Here is a 12,131-nt window from a genome sequence, read left to right as displayed (position 1 = left end):
GTTGGGTTAGGCTTATATAGTTTTATTGTAATGTTTTGAGTTGCCGAGTATTTCAGGCTATGATACCTTTCACTGACACCTGCAGACCCTGAGCAAAGTATATTGTTTAAATCTTCAACTCAAATTCCCTGCTGTTTTTTCATTTTGTTTTTTAGTACTTCATATTTTTGTTAATAGTGGTGTCCTTTTATGGGTGAAGATGATTTGGCTGCCTTTCTCATGATCTCTGTTGAAAATGTGTTGCTGGAAAAGCGCAGCAGGTCAGGCAGCATCCAAGGAACAGGAGAATCGACGTTTCGGGCATGAGCCCTTTTGATCTCTCCCCATTTTACCCAAAGTGTCCTCTGCTATATTGTGGAGCATGGGAAATTGTATGTGGTGAGGTGACTCAAATCATACTGTCACTGAATGAGGCCATGATTGTGTACCAGCTCTGATAGGATGATCCAATTAATCTGACTTCCCCCATTCCGTTTTCTTATGGCATTGTACATTTTTCATTTGCAAGTATTTATCCGATTGCCTTTCGAAGTTTTCTATTCTATAGGTGTATAAAGATTAACGGGGGATGGGGAAATAGGGTCAACTGGGGACCTCTAGCTGGGGTTAGGGACTCAGCGAAGGTAGAAAATGGTTACTGGGTTCTAGATTTCTGCTCCTGGGCTAGGAGTGCATCATTGGGAAAATTCCGGACTCCTCCAACCCTGGTTTTGGGAAGAAGAGTTGTAGCTGATGAGAGTGGGGGAGGGGAGGAAGAGCTCAAGTACCTAATCCCTTATAAAAGAAAGTATTTGTACTTATAGCCGGATACCAAATACTTAACAACAACTTCATACTGTCAAAGGTGATGTTTTCTAGGTGCCATGCAGTGGTGAGGCATTAGGTGTGGTGCTGGAAAAGCACAAGCAATCAGACAGCTTCCGAGAAGCGGGAGTGTCAATGTTTTGAGCATAAGCTCTTCACTGATGTGGGGGAGGGGGGGGGGGGAGGGCAACAGATAAACGGAAGAGGGCTGGAGCTGGGAGGGTCTGCAGTCCTGACTTTCTCCTAGCCATGCAGTAGTGAGTCAGGCAATACACCGATCGAGCAGATGAATATGTGGCAGAAGGGTTTGGTGCAGGAGGGAAAGGCTTTAGATTCCTGAGGCTTTGGGACCATATTCTGTGGGAGGTTGGACCCCTATGAGTTGGATATTCCTGTCCAGATGTAGCGCAGAGTTCAAATGGGAACGAAACTGAGATGGAATTAGAAGTTAAAATGCTACTCAGTGAGTCAGAAGGTGAAGGCAATAGAGGCTTAGTGAGGTTTGAGAAGGTTTGTAGCTCAGGTTGAGATTCCGGATGTAGGTTTGTTCGCTGAGCTGGAGAGTTCATTTTTCAGACGTTTTGTCGCCATAACGAGGTAACATCTTCAGTGAGTTTCCGGACGAAGCACTGCTGAAAATTCCTGCTTTTCGTTTATATGTTGGGGTTTCTTTGGGTTGGTGATGTCATTTCCTGTGGTGACGTCACTTCCTATGGCGATAAAGGAATCCGTTAAAGTTGTGAGGAGCGATGATATTTTGGAAGGATCATCAAATGGGATCAAACAGGTATAAACTATAACCCCACACATTCAGGGAGAAAGATCAAATATGTTTTTTAAAAAATTACTCTTCGACATGGACAGTGCTATTTGGCCCAGCATTTTATTACCTGACCTTAATTGTCCCTGAGAAGTGACTGGTCAGCTGCCTTCTTGAACCACTGCAGTCTGTATGCTATGGGAAGAACCATATTTCAGACAAGTGTCAGAATAATAAGGCCGTAACATTTTGGGGATTTCAATGATTCATGTGCTAACTGGGGTCCTTTTGGCGTGCACGATAGGGAGAGAGCAAAATCTTATCTTGCATCCAGGAAAGCTTTGTGTACCCCGTACATAGCCCAACAAATTGGGGGGACGGTACTGGACCTAACCTTTAGGAATGAGCCTGGGAAGGTGGAAGGAATTTCAAGGAGTTCAGGTGAAGTGTTTTGGAGATAATGACCACAGCTCAAGTTAGATTTAGGACAGTAATGGATAAGGATGTGCCAGGGATAAACAGGGGAAGGCTAATTTATCTAAAGCAAAATACAATTTGGCCTAAGTGGAGTGGAGCAACTCCTGGCAGATAGAATGGTTAGAGTAATAGGATGCATTCAAGGTGGAAATAATATGCTCTCATAAAGACCAAAGGTGTTCCAAGACTAGAGAACCTGGATGTCAACCGACATAAAGATCAGCATAAAGACAAAAGGAGAAACTTAGGGGCTCAATACAGCAGAGTCCTTTTGAGGGTAAGGGAAAATCTCTCTGACAAATTAGAGAAAGCATTGGCTGGCAAAATAAAGGGAAGCTTGAAGGATTATTTTCTCAGTGCACAAAGATTTATTAGGAAAAGAGGAGAGCCTCATTCAGGTTCATCGAGGTAATCTGTGCATTAATTCAGACAGTAATTTCAGATCATCTCTGGTCACAGGTGAGGTACCAGAGGACTGCGAACATTGACCCATTATTTTAAAAAAACAGTAAGGGATAGACCCAGAAAAACACAAGCCAGTCAGTCTAGTCACAGTGGTGGGGAGGTTGCTAGTAAGAATTCTGAGGGACAGAATGTCTTCACTTGAGAGACATGGTTTAGGTTATAAGTTTGCTCGCTGAGCTGGTAGATTTGTTCTCAGACATTTTGTCACCATGCTAGGCTACATCATCAGTGAGCCTCCGGTGAAGCGCTAGTGTTCTATCCCAGTTTCTATTTGTGTCTTGGTCGGTTGAGGTGAGTGACATCGTTTCCGGCTCTCTTTCTGAGAGGTTGGTAAATTGGGTCCAAACCGATCTGTTTGTTTATGGAGTTCCAGTTTGAATGCCAGGCCTCTAGGAATTCCTGTGCGTGTCTCTGTTTAGCCTGTCCCAGGATGGATGTATTGTCCCGGTTGAATCGGTGTCCCTCTTTAGTCTGTGTGTAAGGACGCTAGTGATAGTTGGTCATATCTTTTGGTGGCTAGCTGGTGCTTGTGTATCCTGGTGGCTAGTTTCCTGTCTGTCTGTCTGATGTAATGTTTGCTGAAGTTTTTGCAGGGTATTTTGTATAGGACACTCGTTCTGCTGGTTATTGGTACAGGGTCGTTTAGATTCATCAATAGCTGTTTCAGTGTGTTGGTAGGTTTGTGGGCTACCATAATGTCAAGGGGCCGGAGTGGTCTGGTTGTCATCCCTGAGATGTCCTCAGTGTATGGTAGTGTGGCTAGATTCTCTTAGGCATGTTGTCTTGTTGTTTAAGAATCAGTGGACTGTGATCATCAGTTACCCGTTCTTAAATATGTTGTCATGGTGGGTTTTTTTCAGTTTCTCTAAGTTCCTGGGTGCTGCAGTGTGTTGTGGCTTGTTTAAACAATGTCCTGATGCAGCTCCGTTTCTGGGTGTTGGGATGATTGCTTCTCTCCCCACCCCCACCCTCCTCTAGCTTATCTCTCCATGCTTCAGGCTCACTGCCTTTATTCCTGATGAAGGGCTTTTGCCCGAAATGTCGATTTTGCTGCTCGTTGGATGCTGCCTGAACTGCTGTGCTCTTCCAGCACCACTAATCCAGTATTTGGTTTTCAGCATCTGCAGTCATTGTTTTTACCTTGCTCCTGTACATTGTCTGTGTTCATTTTATTGTGACATCTAGGAAGGTGAGTCTGTTATTGTTCTCTTCCTCTTTGGTGAACTTTATACCAGTCTGGGTGCTGTTTGTGGGTTTCTTCAGATTTGTTGCGTTTTGTGATGACAAACATTTCATCCACAAAGTGGACCCAAAGCTTGGGCTGGATCAGGGGGAGGGCTGTGTGTTCTAACCTCTGCACAACTGCTTCTGCCGAGACTCTGGTACCAGTGATCCCATGGATGTCCCATGATTTGTTTGTAGGTGGTGGTGTTGTTGGAAGGTGAAGTGGGTCGTGGGGCACAGGCCTACTAGCTTGAGGATGGTGTCCTTGCTGATGGAGTTGGTGCTGTCTGGTATTTGTGTCCTTGGTTTGGCTCCTCGACGAGAAGACACAACACACCCAGAGACTCTAGCCACGCTACCATACATTAAAGACATCTCGGAGATGACAACCAGACGACTCCAGTCCCTTCACATCGTGGTAGCCAACACACTGAAACAGCTATTGATGAATCTAAAGGACCCTGTGCCGCCAACCAGCAGAACAAGCGTCATATATAAAATATCCTGCAAAAATTGCAACAAACATTCCATCAGACAGACAGACAGGAAACTAGCCACCAGGATACACGAGCACCAGCTCGCCACCAAAAGATATGACCAACTATCACTAGCATCCTTATATACAGACAAATAGGGACACCAGTTCGACTGGGACAATACATCCATCCTAGGACAAGCTAAACAAAGACACCCACGGGAATACCGAGAGCCTGGCATTCAAACTGGAATTTCACATAAACACATCGATTTGGACCCCATTTACCAACCTCTCAGAAAAAGAACCGGAAATGCTATCGCCCATCCTAACAGACCAAGACACACAAATAGAACGTGGGACTGAACACCAGCACTTCAGCGGGGCTCACTGATGTTATCTAACATGGTGACAGAACATCTGAGAACAAACTTTCCATCTCAGTGAGCAAACGTGCAATCGGAACCAAAAACAGAGCTACAAATCTTCTCAAAAATCGCAGACTTGGTTTAATTGGGGATAGTCAGAATCAATTTATTCAGGGAAGGTCACGTTTGACAAACTTGGTCAAATCTTTTGAGGAGCTAACCCCCAGAGTATTGATGAGTATAATGCATTTGTTAATTATATGGACTTCAGCAAAGCTTTTGGTAAGGTCCCTCGTGACAGACTGTGTTCAACGAAGTACGAGTCCATGGGATTCAAGAACAGTGGCACGTTGGATCCAAAATTGGCCAAAATTGGGAAGCAGAGAGTGATGGTAGTGGCACGTCTCTGAGATTTGGAAGTCTGTTTTCACTGGGGTTCTGTTCATTATGGTGTACATTAAGGATTTAGATTTAAAGGGCATAATCGGGAGGTTTTGCTGATGACAGAAAATTGGGAAAGTGTTTAAAAACGGGGATTAACTGCAGAAATCTATCCCTGGACTGGTCAGTTGAATTCAACCCAAAACCATGAGAGAGAATTCACTCCTGGAGGGCTAGCCAGGCATTGGAGTACATTGGAAGCTCCAGAAAGCAGAGAATTCTTGGTGTGCATTTTCACAAGCTCCTGGAGCGAGTAATGCAAGTGGGTAAGGTAACCATCTCCAGGTATGAGAAGGTATATGGGATTCTAGCCTTTCTGAGCTGAGGCATCGAATAGAAGAACAGGAAGGTTAAACTGGGCCTGTGTAAAATGCTGGTTAAGCCCCAACTGGAGTATTGTATGTAACGTTTTACAGATCCACCATAGAATGCATCCCATCCAGACACCACAGCTTGGTATGGCAATGCTCTGCCCAAGAGTGCAAGAAATTAGAGTTGTGTACACAGTCCACTGGAGCGAAATGGAGTTTTTCTATCCTGTGAAACCACTATATCATCAAAACAGTGGATGTACTCGGCTAAACGTTAAATGCTGCTTCCCGTTTTCCCTTAATAATTAAAGGGAAAGGGCAGCCCCAAACAATGAGTGTGTCCACTTGGATCTGAACCTCTGTGGACCGCGCTTCCCCTTTGGTGAAATGGGGCTGTGGGGCGGTGGATTTTATTTTTGTTCCTTGTTGTCTCTCAGGAACCTTTGTGTCTGCCTTCATGGTGCTGTGTGGAGCGAGGACCGATCTGCCAAACCGTCACATGTGCTGTGTCTTTCTTCTTAACGTGGCTGCTGCCCTCATTCAGATCCTCACAGCGGTGGTGATGGTGGGCTGGATCATGAGTATATTCTGGGGCATGGACATGGTCATCCTCGCCAGTAAGTAGAAGCTGGGTGTCTCAAATTCCCTTCTCTGAGCGTCCTGTCACCGGAGGAAAGGGGGGAGTTCATGGTGGAGTTGGAGTGATGGTGTTGAGCTGGGATGGGGGGGGGGGGGGGGTGATTATTGTACGGTTACACCCCTAGAGAGATTTAGATCAGGTTAATAATTCCCGCTCGCTTAACTCTGTAGGAGTTTGGTTGCAGTCAATTCAATCCAAGGCACGGGAAGTGTTTTAAATTACATCATTTCCATATCTCCAATCTAAAACCCTACTTTGCTTTTCTCAATGTCGGATCTCCCGTGAACCTACCTCTCCTGAGCTCTGTCCCTCTCTGATATCTGCGCACTCCCAACGCTGGCCCCATGGGGATTTCCAATTTTAATCCGTTGTTGTCCCTGCCTGCACAGATGCCTGGTTTTCAAATTCTGGAATCCCTCTGATTTGAGGGCTCTTGTGGTGCAGTGGTAGTGTCCCTATGTCTGAGCCAGGAGGCCCAGGGTTTGAGTCCCACCTGCTCCAGAGGTGCATCATAACATGTTTGAGCTGATAGTTTGGAAAACATATCTCCCTTTAAGATACTCCCTGAAAGCTACCTCTGACTACGCTTTGTACCTGCCCTAATAACTCCGGTATTGCTTGACTATATTGCTCTGAACTGTCTTGTATTTAGCAGGGTTTGAAGGTGTGACGCTCATTAGCAGGATGGTGTGATCCACCCGACACTGGTCTATTGACATTGGCACAGTGTGCATTGGCGCATTCACCAGGTCAAAGGTGTCAATGGCCATGGGCCACTCTCTCACCGAGATGGAGATCAGTCGTTCCATTCACCTTAACTCACCAACCAAAAAACACTATACGATATGTTGCACTTGGTTGCTCCTCAGTCATTTATTCCTAATTTGGAGATGGTGTACAAAGTTGAAAAATCACACAACACCAGGTTATAGTCCAACAGGTTTAACTGGAAGCTTTTGGAGCGTCGCTCCTTCATCAGGTGGTTGTGTGGATGAAGGAGCGTCGCTCCGAAAGCTAGTGCTTCCAGTTAAACCTGTTGGACTATAACCTGGTGTTGTGTGATTTTTAATTTTGTTCCCAGTAATTCTGGCAGTGCGGTTCCAGTGAAGAATTTCCTGGGGTTAGTCTTGAGATGACTGTGTTAACTGGGAGGAACCAGTCCAACTCTTCTGGAAGTTTTAAGCAGTAAATTTCACTGATAGTATTTTCCATTGCTTTCACTACATTTTATTCCTCTGAGGTAAAAGCTTGCGTCTTCCCAGTCTGCTCTTGGCCCTTCCCTGGATCACCTTGTATCTCAGAATCCACTGCGGCCTCAGAGCCTCCAGCTAGTGAACTCCCAGAAGGAGGAGACAAGAGAATGGTTTATTTGGAATAGCCACCTCCCACCTTTTCTTTTTGTGTTTGGCTAAAACCAAGCCTAAGGGGGACAAGATGGTTAAAACACTGGGGCAGGCACCCAAGGGAATGAGTGTCTGGGCGAAGGTTTGGGCACGGGGGAGAATTGGCTTCCTTCTATACTTTGATTCCAGTTTCAAGGAGGGGGTTAAAAAAAAGTGTTTTTTTTTTTCCTTTTTCATTTGCAGGCTACAAAGAGCAGGGGATTCCTCACCAAGTGTAATTCCGTCCGTGGAAGGATCAGTCGTTGTCCTGCCATTTCCCACCCGCAGCTGCGGCCCGAGGACGTTCACTGGGCCCTTCAGGATGTCAGTAGGCCCGAATGTCAGGCTGACTTTGTTTTTATTTGTTTCAGTCAACTGTTCATAACTACGCTGAAGGGGAATGGGGAGGGGGGGGGGGCAGGGGGGTGGTATGTGATTAAAAATAAACCTGATCGGTAACGCCCTGTACTTGCCCCTCTGCTTTTGGAACTGCCCATTCGGTTGACCTGCAACGACCGTTTCTTCATCCGTTTCCATGGTGAAGCCGCCCTCATTTTGCCAACGGTCTCCAGCACGAGCCGCCCAGGGACCAGATCCGGCTTTCCAGTAAATTCCAGGGACGTTTTTTTTTTAAAAATGTTTCTGGCAGAGCCTGGGATTTAAAGTGCTAAACCCACTGCTTTGCTTAAAAAAAAAAACACATGTTCGGATGAGCAATTCTGAAGAACGCTGGGAACAAATTCTGAATTAATTCGTGCTTCGGAAAGTTAGTGTGCGGACAATGTGTTAGAACCAGTGAAAGGGATTTATGCTTGCCCTTTTTTTTGGGAACCCTCAAAAATGTAGTTATTAAAGACTAACCAAAAAGCTGAGGGCAACAAAGTTTTTTTTTCAATTCCTCACCACCGTGCATGTTATGTTTCATTCAAGTGAAAGCGTTTTGCATCAATATGATCTGTAAATACCTACTGGAAATTCTAATATAAATGAAAATTGAGGCAGGTTGGTTGGTTGATTGAAAATGGATGATGTGACCTGTTGTCCCCTCGTCCTTCGATATTCCTGCCCCTCTGGGCTCTGCATGATGCCCACTCCTAGCCACTCAATTAACATTGAGTCCACTGCCCTCTTTCAGCATCTCCTGGCATTTATCCAGACAGAACATTCTCCTTAACTCCCTTAGGGATTCCTGCAGGGAGCCCGAGAGTCGTCTTCCCAAGTGACTCAAAAAAAACCAAAATGCAAACACAAGAATTCTTGAGATATTTATGAAAGGGCCAAAAAATTATGATTTGAGTATTTCTGCCTGTGAATTTGGTAGACTTTCAAACCACCCAGGGTGGATTTGTATGTATATATTTGTAAATATATTCTGGTGTACGCATATTTGAGCGTTTTAAATCTTTAGTCGATGCATGGAAACAATTTTGATAATGTGAGCATTTTTCATGCCCCTTGGAGGATTGAGGGTAATGTTTGCTTCATGTGACTAACTTTTATGATTGGTAATTGTACAAGTTTATTGTGAGATCTACTCTTTTTTTGCTTTTTAATGAAAAGGAATGGTCCAGATGCTCAAATCACTTTTTTTTTCCGCCCCCCCCCCCCCCCTCAATTGAGCTGACACCTCATCCAGTCCACAAATAAGGTTTGGAAGGGATTTTTCCATATTGGCTAAAATATAAAAACTGGAATGTGGGATGCATAGAACATAGAACATAGAACAATACAGCACAGAACAGGCCCTTCGGCCCACGATGTTGTGCCGAACTTCTAACCTAGATTAAGCACCCATCCATGTACCTATCCAAATGCCGCTTAAAGGTCGCCAATGATTCTGACTCTACCACTCCCACGGGCAGCGCATTCCATGCCCCCACCACTCTCTGGGTAAAGAACCCACCCCTGACATCTCCCCTACACCTTCCGCCCTTCACCTTAACTTTATGTCCCCTTGTAACACTCTGTTGTACCCGGGGGAAAAGTGCATGTGCAGGGAAAGATAGTAAAGATGTTTCTGTATTTCAGTAACAGCCTCCATTTCTTTCCTAACTAGAATCACCAATATTCGCTGTAGTCCTGAAACTTTTTGATCAGTGGTCTATCACCACCTGGCCACTCCGTGCCTATTCTTTCCCCGAGTTGTAGAACCAAGATAGTTTCTTCGTAACTGACGAGGAAGTGTTTTTTCACGAATAATTTGCAATCGGATGTGGTTGTGGTTCTGTTTTATTATGGAAGCCAAAGGGATCAGTCAGCTCGTTTTGATGAATGACTGATTTGCGTGACAAAGAACAGTGCAATACAGGAGTAGGCCCTTCGGCCTTGCGCCAACACGTTTTGCCCTTCCATACTAAAACTGTTTTCACTTACAGGATCTGTATCTGTCTATTCCCTTCCCATTCACGTATTTGTCCAGATGTTTCTTGAATGCTGCTATTATGCCTGCTTCCACCACTTCCTCTGACAGTGCATTCCAGGAACTCCCCACCCTTTTGTATGAAAAACGTGCCTCACGTTTTTAAACTACCCACACCCCCGCCACACCTTGTACCCATGTTCCCCGGTAATTGACCCCCTCACCCTGGGGAAAAGTCTCCTACTTTGCACACTATCCATGCCATTCATAATCATGCAAACTTCTATCAGGTCACCCCTCAACCTCCTGCCTTCCCCTGAAAACAATCCCCAGTCTAGGGCGGCACGGTGGCTCAGTGGTTAGCACTGCTGCCTCACAGCACCAGGGACCCAGGTTCGATCCCAGCCTCTGGTGACTGTGTGGAGTTTGCACATTCTCCCCCGTGTCTGCGCGGGTTTCCTCCGGTTTCCTCCCACAGTCCAAAACTGTGCAGGTTACGTGAATTGGCCACGCTAAATTGACCATAACGTTAGGTCAATTAGTCGAGGGGAAATGGGTCTAGGTGGGTTACTCTTCGGAGGGTCGGGCCAAAGGGCTTGTTTCCACACTGTAGGGAATCTAATCTATCCAACCTTTCTTCATAGCTAAAATCCTCCATATCAGACAACATCCTGGTAAACCTTTTCTGTACCCTTTCTAAAGCATGCCCCAAAATAGTGTGGTCACCAGAACTGTGTCCCTAATATTCCAAGGGTGGCTAACTAAAGTTCCATAAACCTGCAGTATAACTTGTCTATCCTTATACTCAGTGCCTCTTCCAATGACAGCAAGCACACCATTGGCCCTTTTTTTACTACCTTCTCTACCTGCCCTGTCACCTTCAATGGTCTGTGGTAAACGGCACGGTGGCCAAGTGGTTAGCAATGCTGCCTCACAGCGCCAGGAACCTGGGTTCAAATCCAACCTCAGGCAAGGTTTCCTCCGATTTCCTCCCACAGTCCAACGATGTGCAGGTCAGGTGAACTGGCCACGCTAAATTGCCCGTAGTGTTAGGTGCATTAGTCAGAGGGGAATGGGTCTGGGTGGGATACTCTTCAGAGGGTCGGTGTGGAAGCTGAATTTTTCCAACTTGCTGCTGTCATCGAGTCTGTCAGAGAGGGACCAACGATTGTATAGTGCCACAAGCCACATTTGATCATATTTCTATTGGGGTTTTTTTTTTCCAGCAATTTCTATTTTAGTACCCGAACTTTAAGGCCCAGTTTGCAATTTGCCTCTTCTCTGTATGACCGGAGGAGTGATTTTTGAAAACAGTGGGGAAGGATGGTGAAGGTGTGAGACCGAGCCAGTGCTGCTCACACTGTACAGGCATGTCGAGTGACATTCCACCATGCTACTGCTGACTGTGTGTGTGTCACCAGAGCTAGGGGTCAGTATCTAAGGATGTAGCCAGTTAGGACAGACTTGAGGAGGAATTCCTTCACTCGGAGAGCAGTAAGCCCATGGAATTCTCTGCCACAGAAAACAGTTGAGACCAAAGTGTTAAATGTTTTCAAGGAGGGGTTAGATGTCATTCTTGAGGCTAAAGGGGTCAAAGAGTAAGAGGAGAAAATGAGAATAGGGTACCGAATTGGATGATTAACCGTGATCGTATTGAATAGTGGAGCAGGTTTGAAGGGCCGACTGGCCTACTCCAGCTCCCATTGTCTCTGTTTCTGTTACTCAAGGGCATCCACTAGTTCCCTCAACCTGTCCGCACTCCCTGACAGTCTGATTCTAGGCCCAGGACTTTTTTTTTCTCTGACCATGCAGCCTGCTGATTTCTGCCTTTCTTTTAGAATAAGAGACCAGGGGAGATCGAGGAGTTCCTGATGGAAACAGTATTGCTAATGGAGCGTTTCCCACAACCCAACAATGACTACACTTCAGAAAGAGCCAATCGGGTTGGAAGGTATTATATAGGGGAGTTCAAAGGCTTGGAAATTGTAGAAATATCGGTCCTCCTTTCTTCATCCCAGTAATCGGCCTCCTAATTAATCCAAGGTGAGATCAGATATGAAGTGAGGAAGACACCAATGTTGAACTGCAGCCCAGAGATACTTTGCGCAGGTCAGTCTTGGTGGTCCTTCAGTGCTTTTTCTGTTTCGCCTCGTGATTTCGTAGTGAGACTGAGGTGAAAGGTCAGCGTGAGATATCCCCAGCCAGAGATGGTGCTGCAAACACTTTCCTTTGTATGTGTTGCCATTAAGTCGCCCTTCCTCCGTTGTCAGCTCTGTGCAGAGATAGTGAAGGTACTGCACTAGTCTGTTTATTCCTGGGCTCTGCTTATTTAGCTGAGGTATCAGTCGTCACTGGGGGCAGAATAGGCCTCTCCTATATGCTACCTCCATCCATTGCCCTGCTTCATCTATTTTATCCCTGCCAT

The 12,131-nt window shown here is 45.7% G+C and overlaps 1 protein-coding gene across 1 annotated transcript in view; it reads left to right on the top strand.

Moving 5' to 3' along the window:
- Nucleotides 1–7,737, top strand: part of stum (stum, mechanosensory transduction mediator homolog) — a 46,586-nt gene extending 38,849 nt beyond the window's left edge. The window contains exons 2-3 of the mRNA XM_072549335.1: nucleotides 5,763–5,942; nucleotides 7,552–7,737. Coding sequence (XP_072405436.1) covers nucleotides 5,763–5,942; nucleotides 7,552–7,586 — 215 coding nt within the window. The 3' untranslated portion in view covers nucleotides 7,587–7,737. The remainder of the gene's footprint in view (nucleotides 1–5,762; nucleotides 5,943–7,551) is intronic.
- The last annotated feature ends 4,394 nt before the right edge of the window (nucleotides 7,738–12,131 follow it).

The sequence above is a fragment of the Chiloscyllium punctatum genome, chromosome 3 (assembly GCF_047496795.1).
Source record: "Chiloscyllium punctatum isolate Juve2018m chromosome 3, sChiPun1.3, whole genome shotgun sequence".
Lineage (NCBI taxonomy): Eukaryota > Metazoa > Chordata > Chondrichthyes > Orectolobiformes > Hemiscylliidae > Chiloscyllium > Chiloscyllium punctatum.
Note: the sequence above shows the minus strand (reverse complement) of the source record. Positions and strands in the feature narration are given on the sequence as shown.